Source organism: Stomoxys calcitrans, chromosome 5 (genome assembly GCF_963082655.1).
Source record: "Stomoxys calcitrans chromosome 5, idStoCalc2.1, whole genome shotgun sequence".
Lineage (NCBI taxonomy): Eukaryota > Metazoa > Arthropoda > Insecta > Diptera > Muscidae > Stomoxys > Stomoxys calcitrans.
The window spans coordinates 86651466-86668877 of NC_081556.1; the positions used below are offsets into that span (position 1 = coordinate 86651466).

A 17412-nucleotide genomic window follows, 5' to 3' on the forward strand; every position below is an offset into this window, starting at 1 on the left:
TGAAATAATTTACTTGGGGATTTTTGGGGAAATTTAATTGGAATTTTGGGGATCTGTTCAAAAAAAAAATCTGGCAACAGCGACATTGGGATCCCTACTTTAAGATCCCCAAACTTTTTTATTTCGTTGTTCGTTTTTTTTTTTTCATTTCCAAAACTTTTCCAAAAATTTTACTTTTTTCCATTTGGAGCATGTCTAGTTTATTGTAATGCATCATTTGGCGTAACGTATCAATTGCCGAAATGTTAGTGTGAAAGCAAGGAAATTTCGCTGTATTTTGCTGACCTGCACTGTGATGCCGTCATCATCATTATCACAACAAATTTTGCAAATTCTCGCTCGCAGCTACGCCACTAATTGTAACCCTGACAATAAATAAATACGCAAAAGGGAAGGGCCTTGCAACTTGGTTTTGCGGATATACCACCAATGTCTTTGCGCGCCATTAAAAAGCGCGATAATCAATTGCCCTCACCTGTTGTAGGAAGTGCAGCAAATTCACGGACGAGCCTCTTTCGCAAACTGAGCAAAGCAGCAAAGGGAAATCAGCAACAGCTGCAGCAGACGGCGTTGGTCTCCAGCGGCAACGGGTCAAAAAAACATTGTGGGCTATCCTTGCAGACGAGCCTCAGACAACAGCATAAGTTGCTGGGTCGTTTGACAAGCTCTAACCCTGAATTCGGAGAACAGACTGATACACTGAGACGTTTGGAAGCTGCTCGCTTGGTTCGGACCAAATCGGAAAGTGATGTCAATAAACTATTAAGCTGTCAGAATCAGTCGAAACAAGGTGCTTTACTAAATGCAAAATCAGAGATTTGTCTCAAAACCATTTCCACACATCACTATCAAGCAACAACTGCCAGTAACAACAACAATTGTTTAATAATTTCTCAAAAACACCCATCACAATCATCTGCAAACATGTTAAGTGGTGCACGATCACATCGCGATTTAACCCAATCATCCTATGTTGCAACAATGAATAATGTCGATGGAGGAGCCCACTGCCCCGGTGGCAGTGGTCCTTCTCGTCGACGCATGAGTGAAGGAAATTATATTAGAACACAACGTACAAACTCAATGTCTACAAGTGAGATGACATCATCATCCATAGGTGCCGGATCTCTAGGTGGTCATACAGTCGCTCCTGTCGATCCCAACAGCATATTACGCATTCCCATTATTGGTTATGAGGTAATGGAGGAAAGGGCTCGCTTCACGGTCTACAAATTACGCGTTGAAAATCCAAATACCAATGATTGTTGGCTGGTCATGCGTCGCTACACCGATTTCGTTCGTCTCAATACGAAATTGAAGCAATCCTTTCCACATTTGGTGTTAAACTTACCGCGTAAAAAGATTTTTGGTGACAATTTCAATTCGGTGTTTCTCGATAATCGCATACAAGGATTGCAAATGTTTGTCAATTCGATAATGAGTAAAGAGGAATTGAGAAAGTGCCAGCTGGTACGAGAGTTTTTCTGCTTGGATGAACCACCATCGTATTCCGAATCCATGGAAGAATGTAGGGTAAGTACATGATGAGGGGGTGAATTATGCTAGTTGTTCGCATACGAGGTAATGAGAAGTTATATTGGGAATTGTGAGACAAAACTTCCTTTTCAATTGCCAGCATAGCCATATGATGTCCCACATCGGTTCATCTTTCCGGAGCAATCGCACTGCAGTTATAGAAATGGAACTATTTCATAATTTATAAAATTTAGCTGAAATTTAAGCCGAAGAGTTGCAATCATATTGAACGAAATCATGCTCAATAACTAATCATGGCACTAATCACTACTCACGAGACGCTCATGGCTCAAAAAACACTTAAAAATCACGATACCCCCGGCACGGGATAGCTGTGAGCACCTCACAGGCTGGAACATTGAGGTCCGATCGGTGTGGTGTTCATTGCTGTCACGAAAAGCTTAGCTGCGAACTACCGGGCGCATCCACGGGTTACAGATAGTGGAATGTTCCATACGGGGAAGCTGCAACGGCGGTTGCCTTGTATCGAGCATCATAGACACTAAGTATGTAAACATGAGCCGATGACACCCGGCCTCTCACTGTGACTCTCCACTCGATACTGCTGATTGTCTGCGATTGCAGTCGCAGCTACTCCGTATGAAGCTTTCTACTATCCGCAACTTGTGGACGAGCAAGTAAAAACATGCTGGGCTGAATCTTATATACCCTCCAACATGGATGGCGTCTGTCAAATTTTTTGCATGACTTTCAAATATATATGAGCTATATCAAGTTATTAACCAATATGAACTGCACTTGTCATGGTTGTTAGAAGTCATAGAAAAACACTATCTCCGAAATTTCAGGCAAATCGAGTAATAATTGCGCCCTCCAGAGGCTCAAAAAGTCAAATTGGGAGATCGGTTTACATGGCAGCTATATCAGGTTATCAAGAATGGCAATCCCATGGCAGCCGGTTGTACGTATCGGATTGACCCGATGGAATCATTCTTCGACAAGGGCTGCCGCCTCGGTGTACAATACACTGCTATCGGTTTATATGGCGTCAGGTTATGAACTGATTCAGACCATACTTGGTGCAGTTGTTGAAAGTCATACCAAAACGATGTGTGCGCCAAATAGAAGCTCAAGAAGTCTAATCGAGAGATCGGTTTTTATGGCTGCTATATCAGGTTATAAGCCGATTTGAACCGTACTCAGCACAATTGTTGCAAGTGATACTAAAACACCACGTGCAAAATTTCACCCAAATGGGGTGAGAATTGCGCCCTATAGAAGTCTAATCGGGAGATCGGTTTATATAGCAGCTTTATCAGGTTATGGGCCGATTTTAACCATACTTAGCACAATTGTTGGAAGTGATACTAAAACACCACTTGCAAAATCACATTCAGCCATGCCAGATGCCATGCCAGGTTCAAAAAGTCAACCCTAAATCGATTTATAGGCCAACTATATCAAAACATGGGTCAATTTGGCCCATTTACAATCCCAACCGACCTACACCAATCCCGGCACGGGATAGCTGTGTGCACCACACAAGCTGGAACTTTGAGGTCCGATCTCTGTGGTGTTCTTTGCTGCCACGAGAAGCTTAGCTGCGAGCTTACCGGGCGCGTCCCGGACGGATAGACCGCGGACATGGCTAGATCGACTTAAAATGTCAATCATGAAAATATATACTTTATGGTATCTTAGACGCATATTTCGCAGTATTACAAACGGAAAGCCGAAATTAGTATACCCCATCCTTTGGTGGATGGTATAAAAATCGTATATTTTTATACCCTACACCACCACTGTGGTTCCAACGCTAAGAAGGAGAAGAGCTAGACCCATTGATAAGCATATCAATCAAATCAGAACCACTTTCTGATTCGATTTAGCCATGTCCGAATTCTTGTATTCAAGGTACAGGTCGTAAACAGGCAGATTGTTTTGTAACTGATCTTAACGTATCTGTAAGATTTCATCAAAATCGGTTTAGATTTGGATACAGCTCCCATATATATGTTTCGCCGATTTGCAATTTAATGGCTGTAGTAACTACAATTTTCATCCGATCTTCACAAAATTTGGCACGGATTGTTTTGTTACTAATCCTAACATATCTGCAAGATTTCATCAGAATCGGTTCGCCCGATTTGCAGTTTAATGACCGTAGTAACAAAAATTTTCAAACGATCTGTTGGTTCAGATTTAGATATAGCTCTCATATACATATATCTATTGCTCGAATTTAAAATTGTAGGGTAGGTATAGGGTATTATATAGTCGGCTTCGCCCGACTTTTGCCTTTCTTTACTGGTTCTATAATAGCACTTTTCCCCATTGCTTATCAAAGATGGTAGTGTAATTTGCATAAAACAACGAATCACTAAATCTACACTCAAGGAAGTTGAAAACAATCTCAGGCGATATAATTTTTTACTCTAATTAGTTTCTCGGTACGGGAGAAAACGTGCCATATGGCGATATATGCCCATGAGTGATTAAATAGGAACTAAAAAAAGTTTAAAATTCGATTATCAACGTCATTAATAACAAGTAGGTTAGGTTGAAAAGAGGGTGCAGGTATTAATCCGCCCCATGCCACTATGGACATACACCTAAGCTAGTAATCGGTTTGTTGCGGACTCTAAAAAGTATAAAGTAACTTCTTGCAAGAAAATTTTAAGTTAGGAATTCCGTGCTACTTACAAAATCCTTAATTGTTTTCAATACCACTCCCCTAAGTTGGTTCATGTCTGATATTGTGTCGCCACCTAAGTACCGGTATCTATTGAACGCGAAAGCCGGGCAATGACAAAGGAAATGCTCCAACGTCTCATCATCTTCCTCGCATGCCCTACACACGCTATCACTTGCCGCATCGATTTTACATGAGTGAGCTTGTACTCCTATGTGTCCCATTATGATACCAATAGCTATACCGAACTCCTTCTTGCTTCCTGTCAGTAATAGGCTCGTCTTCTCACGATCTGGATCCCCCCCAATGGATTTTCGCCGTCCTATCGACCGTTTCGCTGTTCCACAATGTTGCATGCGCATTCGTCGCCCACTCCCTTAACTCGGACTGCGTCGAAAGGAAAGGCTTCGGGTTAACCAAATTTAATAACAAGTAAAAAGGCGTTAAGTTCGGACGGTCCGAACTTTGAAAACCCACCATCTCGGGTATATATGTAAACCACCTTTCATCCAAATCCGGTGAAAAATGCATACCTTATGCCCCATAGCAGCTATTTCGAAATATGTTACGATTTGGACCAAATACTAATAAGTACAAGTCATTGTTCAATTGTGTATAACAAAATATTGGTCTTTTTAGTAGCTATATCTAAAAATAAACCGACTTGAACCATATACGACACGAATGTCGAAAAGCCTAACCCTCGGATTATACATGCGCTTTTTTTTTGGCCCGAGGCTAAATTTCGGCGACATCGGACAATAAATGCGCCTTTTATGGGCCCAAAACCTTAAATCGAGATTTTGGTCTATATGACAGCTATATTCAAATCTGTACCGATCTAGACCAAATTGAAGAAAGATGTCGAAGGGCCTAACACAACTCACTGTCTCAAATTTCGGCGACATCGGACAATAAATGCGCCTTTTATGGACCTAAAACCTTAAATCGAGAGATCGGTCTATATGGCAGCTATATCCAAATCTGGACCGATCTGGGTCAAATTGTAGAAGGATGTCGAAGGGCCTAACACAACTCATTGTCTCAAATTTCGGCGACATCAGACAATAAATTCGCATTTTATGGGCCCAAAACCTTAAATCGAGAGATCGGTCTATATGGCAGCTATATCCAAATCTAGACCAATCTGTGTCATATTGCAGAAGTATGTCGAGGGACTTATTTTAACTCGCTGTCTAAAATGTTGGCAACATCAGACTATAAATGCGCCTTTTAAGGGCCCAAAACCCTAAACCGAGAGACCGGTCTATATGGCAGCTATATCCAAATTTGGACCTATCTTGGCCAAATTGAAGAAAGATGTCGTAGGGCCTAACACAACTCACTGTCCCTAATTTCAGCAAAATCGGATAATTAATGTGGTTTTTATGGGCCTAAGACCCTAAATCGGGGGATCGGTCTATATGGCAGCTTTATCCAAATCTGGACCGATCTGTGCCATATTGCAGAAGTATGTAGAGGGGCTTAATTTATCTCACTGTCCCAAATTTCAGCAAAATCGTATAATAAATGTGGCTTTTATGGGCCTAACACCCTAAATCGGAGATCGGTCTATATGATGGCTATATTAAGATATAGTCCGATATAGCTCGAACTTAACCTGTTTATGGACAAAAAAAAAAGACGGACGGACATGGCTAGATCGTCTTAGATTTTTACGCTGATCAAGAATATTTACTTTATAGGGTTGGAAATGAATATTTCGAGTGTCGCAAACGGAATGACAAAATAAATATGCCCCCATCCTTCGGCGGTGGGTATAAAAATAAATAATTTTCTTTGTCCAATGTTTTTTTTATCTATTAGAGTGAAGCTTATTTCTCTTTCTAATTTCTTTCTTTTTATATAGAGATATATAGTCGAAGATTTTATTTGCAATGATTCTCCCTGACTGGGATTCGAACAGCCAACCTTACGATTGTGAGGCGTTCTGTGCTACTCGCCTTTCTTCATTTCAGAAGGCTAAGTAAACATACATTATCTTGTGTGGGGGTTTTTGAGTTAGCGTCCAAAACAACAACAAATCCATTTTAAAATTTATAACAATAACAGTTGATTATGAGAAACTAATTAGCGAAACATGAATGATAGAATTCCGATAGTTATGTTTTTTTTTGTTGTTTTAAATCATGAAATCTCTACAAACTATCATTCAAAAGAATCTAAAAAGTGCCAATTCTGGGAGAGAGTGAGAAAGTCACTTCCAAATGTGTGGAGGGCATGGGCACGTTAACAACAATGGACAACAGTATGCATGAATTTGCCCACCACTGTATAGTCTACATAAACAAATTCCTTCTCGAAATGTGTCGTGGCAATTGTGACTCATTTGGGTCTAAAGTCTTAATCCCTAGATTCAGACTTTGCACCCATTTCAATCGGCAGGCACACTCCATCAAGTATTAACGGCTGAATTACATTGGAACATGATAAACAAAATTCTCATTCTTATGCGAAGCGATCGTGCTGTGCTGCCTTTTGAGTATTAGACACATGCATTTAAACTTTCCCTCCAAACATTTGGAAGTGACTTTCTCACTCCCTCCCAGAATTGGCACTTTTTAGATCCTTTTGAATGATAGTTTGTAGAGATTTCATGATTTAAAATAACAAAATACATTACTATCGGAATTCTGTCATTCATCTTTCGCTAAATAGTTTCTCATAAACAACTGTTATTGTTTCAAATTTAAAAATAGATTTTTTGTTGTTGTTTTGAACGCGCTAACTCAAAAAACCCCCGCACAAGAGAATGTATGTTTACTTAGCCTTCTGTAATGAAGAAAGGCGCATAGGACAGAGGGAAAGCATACGCCTCACAATCGTAAGGTTGGCTGTTCAAATCCCTTACTTTACTTTAATTGGCTATGACAGAATATTTGTTCCACTAGCCGAACGTAGAATAGCGTTCCAAGCGCCTCGATCTTCTGCGCTCATTCTAAAATCTCTGACACCAAGTTTCGAGGTGTCTCTCACCACTTGATCTTTCCATCGGGCTATTGGTCTTCCCGGTTTGCGTGTACCACCGTGTTTGCCTTCAAAAGACTTCTTTGCTGTAGCTTCTTCATCCATTCTGACAACATGACCTAGCCAACGCAGCCGTTGTATTTTGATGCGTGTAACTATGCTATCGTCGTCATACAGCTCATGGTTCATACGTCGCCTATATTCTCCATTAACGCAAACTGGTCCATATATTTTACGAAGAATCTTTCTCTCAAATACTCCAAGCACTGCCTCATCAACTTTCGTAAGTACCCATGCTTTAGAACCATATAACAGCACGGGTAGTATTAGTGTCTTGTATAGTGTTATCTCTGTCTGTCGAGAGCTACCTCTCTTGTTTCTAAACTGCTTACTTACTCCAAAGTAGCATCTGTTTGCCAGTATTATTCTTCGCATAATCTCAAAACTGGTGTCATTCGTTTCGGTCACGGCGTCTTATTTCCATTTACTGCCAGACCCATTTTCACTGACTCTCTTTCGATTCTTTCAAAGCCCGTAATTTCTACTTCCGGTGACCAGCCTATGATGTCGATGTCGTCGGCATAGGCGAATAGCATGTGTTCTTTTGTGATTAGTGTGCCATATCTATTCACATCTGCATCTCGTATAATCTTCTTCAACAGGATATTAAAGAGATTACACGATAGACTATCTCCTTGTCTGAAATCTCGTTTGGTATTAAATGGTTCGGAGAGATTCTTTTCTATTCTTACTGAGGAACGCGTAGCAGCAAGTGTCATCCTGCAGAGTCTTATTAATTTTGCAGGTATACCAAACTCAGACATGGCTTGAAATACCTTTGAACGTAAAGGAGTATCGAAGGCGGCTTTGTAGTCAACAAAGAGGTGGTAGGTGTTGATTTGTTCTTCTAGCGTCTTTTCCAGGATTTGGCGCAGTGTGAATAACTGGTCTAGGGGTGATTTACCAGGTCTAAAGCCGCATCGATAGGGCCCAATTATCTCATTGACATTAGGTTTTAATCTTTCACACAGTACGCTCGAGAGTATCTTGTATGCGATGGGGAGGAGACTTATTCCTCTGTAGTTGGCACATTCCGTCTTGTCTCCTTTCTTGTGTACGGGACATAGTATGCTGAGGTTCCAATCATCGGGATTGCGCAGATAAGCTGATGCATACGCCTTATCAGCATGTCGCCTTCTGTCTTAAATAGTTCAGCGTGTAACCCGTCGGCTCCTGCTGCCTTGTTGTTCTTTAGTCGGGTCACTGCTACTTGGACCTCATTCTGTCTAGGAGGTAAACATTCTATACCATCATCAGGGATTGGTTCTGCGGTATCCTCTTCGCCGCCAACGTCGAACACTAGCAGTTAGGTAAAATGTTCTTTCTATATCCTCAGCATGTTATCTGTGTCAGTTACCAGATTTCCTTCTTTATCTCTGCAGGAGGATGCGTCTGCACCAAAGCCATCGGTTTGAATGTATGTTTACTTAGCCTTCTGTAATGAAGAAAGGCGCATAGCACAGGGGGAAAGCATACGCCTCACAATCGTAAGGTTGGCTGTTCAAATGCCAGTCAGGGAAAATTTTTGCAAATTAAATCTTCGACTATTAATCTCGATATGAAAGACATAAATTAGAAAGAGAAATATAAATAAGGCTCACTATAACTGGTGAAAAAAAAACATTTGGCAAAAAAATATTTATTTTTATTAATGACATTGATAATCGAATTTTAACCTTTTTTTAGTCCCTATGGTCGTATATCGCCAAGTGGCACGTTTTCTCCCTTACCAAAACACTAATTAGTGTAGAAAAATGATATCGCCTGAGATTGTTTTCAACTTCCTTGAGTGCAGTTTTAGTGACTCGCACGATAGAAAATGTTTGCAGGGTTATTGTTCACAAAAACACTTGAACAAACATTAACGCCCCCTAACGTATAGAACAAGTAAAAAATATCTATTAACAATAAAACTCAGTGCATTATATACCTGTTTATCATATTTGAAGATAAATTATTTATAAATGAAATTTTTATTTTAATTACAGGCAATATTTGAGGCTCAAGAGGAAACCATTGCTCATTTAAAAATGCAAATAAATAACAAAAATGACTTGATATTGCAACTACAACAGAAACTGCGTGATGTGCTGCAGGAGACAGAACAGTTGAAGGATATGCTCAAGTAAGTGCGCTCTCTTATAAGTGTCAAAAAAAAAATAATCTTTCTTCTCACTTGCAGATCTGTCAATATAAATACCACAAATGGAAATGCCTAAGAAATAGGTTAAGCTCTTTCCAAAAAAATACAAAACGCAAAACACACATGTAAACATTACAAACACACACACAGTAAAAGAAGATGATGCTATTAATAATAGTTGATCTTTCTTCTCCAATGGGAAAAAAGGTCATAGTTAAAGGAATGGTGTCTACACACAAGAAATAGAAAATATTTTTATAATACGCAAACAAATACATATTAAATGAGTGAAATTCTGCGATATTATGTTGAGCATAATGCATATAGTAGGCGAAGTAGCAGCAAGCACACAAACCCTCAAACACAGCAATTATTAAAACTTATACACAAAAAAAAAAAACAACACCAATATACATATTAGTTTTGAATATACATTTTAGTTTACTCTATTACTAAGTTAGGTGATATTACTCTCTCACAAGCATGTGCATACTATAAAATGGGAAACTATAGTATTTGAATGATATCCTTTGATTGCTCGAAAATGTCCACCAAACATTCTTTCTATTGTATGGAATGTGTTTTTTTTATTATATTTAATTTTTTTTTTTTGTATTTAAACATTATATGATTTCTAACACTTGTAATCTGTAATACAACTAAGACTAATTTTAAAACTGTAGTTTATAAATAGTTAATGTAAAAAATAGGTTGAAAACAAAAAACAAAAAGCAAAAAGAAGTGACCTTACAATTGAAAAATAAACATACATATGTATTCTTTTTCGAAAGACTTTACCAAGAAACTTGTACACACTTTATATAGGCTAAAGTTTACACGTAAACAAAATCAATAAAAATTTAATAAAGTCTATGGAAAAATATGGAAAACAAAGTTTTGAGTATTCATGTCAATCCAGGATTCACTAATCAGTGAATCCTGATGGCAATCAGTCATCAAATGAAAGTTTCAAAGTAAAACAAATTAGAGTTGAGGGCTTTAATAGCTTAATCTTAAACCATTCTTATCATAACTTATATATTTTTAATTTCCTTTTAAAGGCTTGTCATTGCCGGCGGTCTTGCATAGGCTTTTGGTATGAAACCATATTTTCTGGTTTTGGGTGCATAGGACCATAACCATCCATCAACGGTTTGATTGTTTAAATCTGCATATATCCAATCACCTCTACGTACGCTTAAATCATCTGGTGCTTGAGCCTATGAGGAAAGGGAAACAAATTAATAATGTTTTTAAAATTTAATCATTTTAACAAAAAAAAAAAAAAAAAAAAAAAAGCAATCTCTGACTCAAAACAAGTGATAATGGCGAAGCTGACTATACAACACCATGCACCACTCAGTGTACCGACCACTTCTTTTACCAAGTATTGAACGATAGTTGTATTATAACAGCTATAAACAAATTTGATTCGATTTTTAGACGCGTGTTCTTCAACCTAACTGTATTATTGTTCGTTTAGTTTCGGTCTCAGGAATATTGAAGTCTTCTTAAGATAATAGCAAAGGTGCAGGGCACCGTGCCGGTTAAGATGTCTGGGGGTGACCATCAGCGACTTTTTCACTATTCGGAAGACTAGGATGGGGAAAGATCCTAATATTGAAACATTAGGCAGTGCAGTGACAGGAGACTCTAGAACCAGGAGCCGACAATGAGACCATTACCGTCTCCCAAGAATTCCATTTACTGTAGGATCAATGATTGAGGTCATCCAGATAAACCTGCATCGGAGCAAGACGTCTAAACATGCCCTGATGGAGGCAGTCATCAAGGGCAAGATTCATATCGTCTTAATTTAGGAGCCACGGACGACCCGGATCAAAGTTACTAGACTGAACCATATGAACTATCAATTATTCTATGCTAGCACGGTAAATCGGCCGAGAACCTGCGTTTTTTTTTGTCATGAAAATTTAAATTATATATTTTCATCAGAGTTGTCAATTTCGGATGCAGCAATGCCTAGACAGGGAGACGGTGGAGCATACCTGGCATAACTTTATCTGCCTTTCGCCTCTTCGTCACTTACGTCGGAGCTGCAACAACTGGTGAGGAAGTCACAACAGCCACGAAATGAGGTGCTAATAGGGTGCGATATGAACTCTCACCACATTTCTTGGTGTTGTACCAACATTTACAAGCGGGGCCAAGCCCCGGCAGAATTCTTGAATACCTACGGCCTAGATGCGGTAAATAGCTATCGGATGAAAGTAGTCCTTGGAGAACGACCGCCTCCCATTGCACCTGAAGAAATTGACCTCCCCCTGCAAACCAGTGTAGTTCTGGCTCAATTACGTTCCGGCAGATGCAGCCGCCTCAACTTCTATAGATCAAGGATTGATGCCGACGTGCAAGATATATGTCCCAATTGTAACTAGGGACCGCACGATACACGTCACGTGTTTAACTGCCCAGCCAGACCCACTCGACTTAGACCCAGATGCCTGTGGATGCACCCCATCTTAGTCGTAGAGTTGCAGGGTCTTGACACTCAACAGAATCAAGCAGACGAAAGATAGAACACAACAAAATGCTACAACAACAACCTCACAAATATTACTAGTCTTAGGAAGGCGTAACCACCGCAGCCGATTGTACGTACCGGATTGGCCCGATGGAGTTCTTCATCTTCAAGGGCTACCGCCTCAATGTAACACACGCTGCTACAACAACAGCCACCGCAAAAAAAGTTTTTCGTATGTTCTCGCCAGGATTTGAATCCAGATGTATGGCGTCATAGGCGGGCATGCTAACCTCTGCGCCAAGACGATAAGAAGTATGGCTATTAATTTTTACTGGTGTTGAGATGCACTCATTCGAATCATGACGTAATTTCGACTGATAGACAAACAAACATTCAAGATCGACTTAAAATATTGGGTCTTAGGCCAAATTTCGAGCTGTTACAAACGGAATTACGATGTAAGTACACCCCTATTCTATGGCTGAGGGTATAACAACACAGTTCTTAATTTCTAAAATCTAAAAATTTTCTTATTCAGCTTTCTTACCTTATAGTCATATAGCATTACCAATTCAGTGCCATAACGTACATCATCAGCAGGAATCTGAGCTGAATTTTGACTATTCTGTGGTTGTTGTATGGAGTTCTCCATTGTGCCATTACCATTATTGGCCATCGTCACTGGTTGACTCAATGAATTTAGGTTTCCTTGTGAGGCACCAGTACCCGCAGCTACTACCTGTCCATTGGATTTGTTCAGATTATTTTCGATTAACTTTTGTTGAGTCTGTAAAACACTATCGGCCGGATATATAAAAGCCGAGGGGACAAAACCTTCTTGACCATCGCTGCGCACAATCCAAAACCAATCGACATCGTCACGATTTAAAAGAGTAACAAATTCTCCCCTTTCTACGGACAAATCGTTTTCGTCACGTGCAATAAATGTGTAGAGCACTATGTAGCGTCCATTGGGCTCTTTGTGAAAGGGAGTGCACTCAGACTCCATTGACAAAGGTGATGTTAGCTCGGCCACCGCATTCTTCAATGCCGCTTGGGCATTGCTGACTTCTTCGATTAGATCCAATTTGTTTCCCTCGTTAGGGGCTAGTAAGGGTATAGTTTCTCCATGTTCTCCTGCATCTCCACGTGGAAGTTTCTTCTTAATAGCCATATCCGCCAATTGGGTATTATAGGGGGCACAATAGGAGTAGGGTATAAAACCTTCTTGGCGCGAGTCTTCTCCAATAACATAGACCCAATCATTTTCTCTATACAAGATATTGACGATTTGGCCGCGTTTGACCTCCAGCTCATCATCGACACATGGTGTAAAGTCATGCAGAACTACCATTTTGGAATCAGGACTGAGTCCATGTTCTTTTTCAATGCCCACACGTACAAGTGTTTCGATGCTAGACGAACCGGTAATGCGGCCTAAACCAACGGTGACGCCTCCGGGTAAAGGTAAGTCACGTTCTATATTGGCACTGGTGGCTGCGCAAAAGGGAAACAAGGAAATAGGGATTAAAAAAGCAGTTAGTATGCAGATGCATATCAATCATATTGATAGGTTTGTGTCTTAAAGTCTTTGGCAAAGCAACGTTTGCTTCTTAAGTCTTTTGTTGATCCTTTGCTTCGACAATTTTTAGAAGATTTTTAACCGTATTAACAACAAATCAAATATGTTTTTTTAAACAGTTTCATAAGGATTAAGAAGAAACTATCCCTATTGGTATATAGTGTGAGCAACAATGTTTGCATGCAAGTATACCTTTTTTCTTATCGCGTCTCATTCGAACTGGACATAGAAAAGCCATTTTGATGCTGCTGTAGTTTTGTTAATGATACGAGAAATTAAGTTTTTAATTTTGATTTATAACTATAATTTGTTTTTTTTCGATTTTTTGGTTTCCCTGAATATACTGTTTTGTTTTCTATACCATTTACCTAAGATTGATGATCAAGGCGCCCTCTGCCCATAGGCATTTATATTACCAATTAACATCTTGGCTGTCAGTTAAAAGTGTGTAGATCACATAAATCCGCAGCATCAATGCTTTTAGTGTTGTTTTCAAGCAATAGATGGCGTGCTTAAAGAAAAATGTTTATAACAGTGGTGAGCAAATACATACATACTATTCCAAATTTTTGTGTATATGCTTAGCAACATATGCCCATCCAGTGCATGTTCTTGGGAGGCCTGTTTTCAGGCCTGTCGGAGGACTGTTTAGGACATTGCACCTCCTTACCATACTACATAGGGTGATCCAGATATTCAGGCCTTATTCAGGCTGGTACTATACTCCATTTCACCGTTGAAAATCCATGTTTTCGCGATGCCTTTTTTGAAACACTACAAAAATATCGTTGATAAAATAACAGTTTTATAATATTAGTTTATCAAGAGTAATGAAAAAAACCTTTTTTATTAAAATTTTATCAAAAGTAATGAAGGAATAAAATCTGGAAGTTTTTTTTTGCTTTAAAAGCTATTTTCTAAAAAAAGTAACCGGCGAAAAATATCGTGAGTTTCATTTCTTCATTATTTATTAATTTCGAAGGATTGGGTTCTGGCTGAAATTACAGCACATGCATAAGATCCACGCCATCCAGGCCACCGTAGCGCAGAGGTAGCATGTCCGCCTATGACGCTAAAAGCTCGGGTCCTGGCGAGACAATCAGAAAAAATTTTCAGCGGTGGTTTTCCCCTCCTAATGCTGGCAACATTTGTGAGGTACTATGTCATTTAAAATTTCTCTCCAAGGAGGTGTCGCACTGCGGCACGCCGTTCAGAATCGGCTATAAAAAGGAGGACCCTTATCATTGAGCTTAAACTTGAATCGAACTGCACTCATTGATATGTGAGAAGTTTGCCCCTGTTCCTTAGTGGAATGTTCATGGGCAAAATTTGCATTTGCATAAGATCCACGCACTCACATTTGTGTGTACACATGCACAGAAGCAGCTGATAAATTGGTTGGTGTCATATTAATTTTTATATGAAAATGACAACATTTGGCCAAAGAAACCCAAAAAAATGTGGTAGCCTTGTGCCATGCGGAATTAGCATATTTTCTGCGGCGGTCATAAATAGAAAAGTAATAAAAAGCCGATTTTGTCGAAAACGAGATGGATTTTCAATTCATGAGGGGGTTGCAACCTCCATGACGGTCTCGCATGGGGGGATGAACAGCTTCTCCTGGAGCTATGGAATGGTCAGAAGGCGGGAGGCAAGGGGAACGCTTCAAATGGGTGTGTTCTAGATGAATCTCTGGAATCTCGTGATAAACAAAGTTATATTGCATCTCAATGGGGATGCCATGCTGGTACTGGTACGAGGCAAAATCTTGTTAATAATCAGTGCGGTAATGCAACTGTTATTTCTAGTTTTTACACATATACCAGTGTGATCTTGGTAACACTTCGTGTCAGTTCTCCTGTATGGTTCGATCAAAACCTTTTTCGGATTTTAAGCTCTCGTCAGATGATTTTATAAAGGAAAAACAGATGATCGAGCCATTAAATCCGGATTTAAAGAGCAGTGCTTAATGATAGTGCATGGCTGAGCAGCAGTTAACAGCCGGCCAGATTTGACGTTATTAAGATGTCAGATTTTTATTCACATTCTTTTTGTTGTTGTTTTCTGCGTCGCATATTCTCTGCGCACACGGTTGAATTAAGAAGGTTGGCTCACTTGCCCAGCTGATGGAATTGTCCAACTCCAAAGTTCCCACCAAGGCGGATTTTTAAAGGTGGTCTCACGCGAACAGCTATTAACAACCGCCCAGGTTTGACGGTATTAAGATGACAGATTTTTGTTTGCATTCTCTTTGTTGTTCTTTCTCGTATATTCTCTGCTCATGAACGCACACGTATATACACACGCACACAAATTTCTTTTGTGTGTTGGCAAAACGTCTATCAGCTTGATGGCAAGATGGCGGATTGTACCATATGATTTGTGGTTGTTGTACAAATGAGACCACCTTCAATTGTTTCGGCATAAGTTTCCACTAGAACGTCAAATGCTTAATTTGGATTTTAAATTTTTTTCACATTTTGTTACTTTTTTTTACATTATAATTGTTTTAATTTATAATTTACACGTTTTTAATCATAAATATTTTAAGTGTCCGGAAATTTGACAGCCTAATAGGAATTTAAGCCACCATCCCCACGTATCGTCGATTTCGTTGTTGTTGGGCAAATGAGCCAAAATCAACAATGTGTACGCATACTTTCTGCACATGTACAAAAAATTCTTTGTGTGTGTGGGAAAAACGTCGATCAGCTTGATGACAAGATGGCAATTTGACGATATATGGTCTTGTTTGTACAACAAACACAAACCATTTGGTGCAATGCATCATTTTGTCATCTATCTGATCGATGTTTTGCCAACACACACAAAGAATTTTGTTTGGGTGTGTGTATACGTGTGCGTATATGAGCAGAGAATATGCGAGAAAGAAGATAACAAAAAAGAGAATGCAAACATAAATCTGAGAAAGAAGATAACAACAAAGAGAATGCAAACATAAATCTGACATCTTAATACTGTCAAACCTGGCCGGCTGTTAACAGCTGCTCGCTTAAGATCACCTTATTAAATCCACCTTGGCCGCCTACTTACTATAAGCGTTTATTAAAATTTACGGTGTCATCATTCAATTTGAATGACAAAACTACAACAATAAGAACGCTAAATATACATTCAATGATTACACGTTCTGGAATTCAAAAATTTCTTAGGAATTCAATAAAATCACATTTATGAACTCCGCGAAACATTTATTTAAAACTAAAATTACTAATTTTGTGTGTTATGTTGATATATAATTATTTCAGATGTGGTATCAGTGCTGCCAACGTTAAAACCTAGTACTGACTTCGACTTTTCACACGAACAACTGTCAAAACGCACTATAAAAAATTTGTGACGAGGATAATGTGAACACATTCCGTATAAGAGGTATAGAGTTCTTTGAACAAAATAGTAGAGACATGTCGCTGCATCAGGATAAATTTCGCACAGTTCTAATTGCAATTGTAATTAAATGCTCACGAAATGGACCGAATCAACTCTGCTTCAGTACTGTTGTGAGTTGTTGTTTGACTTTTTTGTGTTCTGATAAAGAAAAGAGCCCTTCGGATTCACTGAATGAAGTCAGTGAACACTATCTGTCAACGAGTTTTGGTTGTGTGTGTATTATAGTTAAGAATCATAACACACACAACAACGAAAAATGGCGCGAACTTGTAACCTACACAAAATCAGAGTTGCACTAATCACTGATTTTGACAGATAGTGCACTCAATATTTTGTTGTTGGGCAACTGCCACTACCTGTAATGAATATATCTTGAGTACTAGGCTTAAAGTAGTTTAAACTGCTCTTTAAATCCGGATTTAATTGCTCGATCATCTGTTTTCCCTTTATGAAAGCAGCTGACGAGAGCTGGATTTAATGAGCAGTGTAAACGGATGTGTGTTTTCAACCGTGGAAAACGAATATAGTACCTTAAGTTAGCGAATCTGATAGAC

The 17412-nt window shown here is 39.2% G+C and overlaps 2 protein-coding genes across 3 annotated transcripts; one reads left to right on the forward strand and one right to left on the reverse strand.

The window, feature by feature from the left end:
• The first annotated feature begins 73 nt into the window (after positions 1–73).
• LOC106085268 (uncharacterized) lies at positions 74–10121 on the forward strand. Its single transcript, XM_013249442.2, has 3 exons — positions 74–1533; positions 9226–9362; positions 9420–10121. Exons 1-3 carry the CDS (start codon positions 430–432, stop codon positions 9454–9456), a joined length of 1278 nt encoding a protein of 425 aa, XP_013104896.2. The 5' UTR covers positions 74–429; the 3' UTR covers positions 9457–10121.
• A 117-nt stretch (positions 10122–10238) lies between these two features.
• On the reverse strand, positions 10239–14006 carry LOC106085269 (SH3 domain-containing protein Dlish). 2 transcript variants are annotated; one of them, XM_059370105.1, is made up of 3 exons: positions 13816–14006; positions 12413–13362; positions 10239–10600 (listed from the first exon to the last, which is right to left on the reverse strand). In XM_059370105.1, exons 2-3 carry the CDS (start codon positions 13217–13219, stop codon positions 10436–10438), a joined length of 972 nt encoding a protein of 323 aa, XP_059226088.1. In that variant the 5' UTR covers positions 13220–13362; positions 13816–14006; the 3' UTR covers positions 10239–10435. The 2 variants fall into 2 exon arrangements, with proteins under 2 accessions (XP_059226088.1, XP_013104897.2); XM_013249443.2 differs by lacking the exon at positions 13816–14006 and adding an exon at positions 13640–13796.
• Between the last annotated feature and the right edge of the window lie 3406 nt (positions 14007–17412).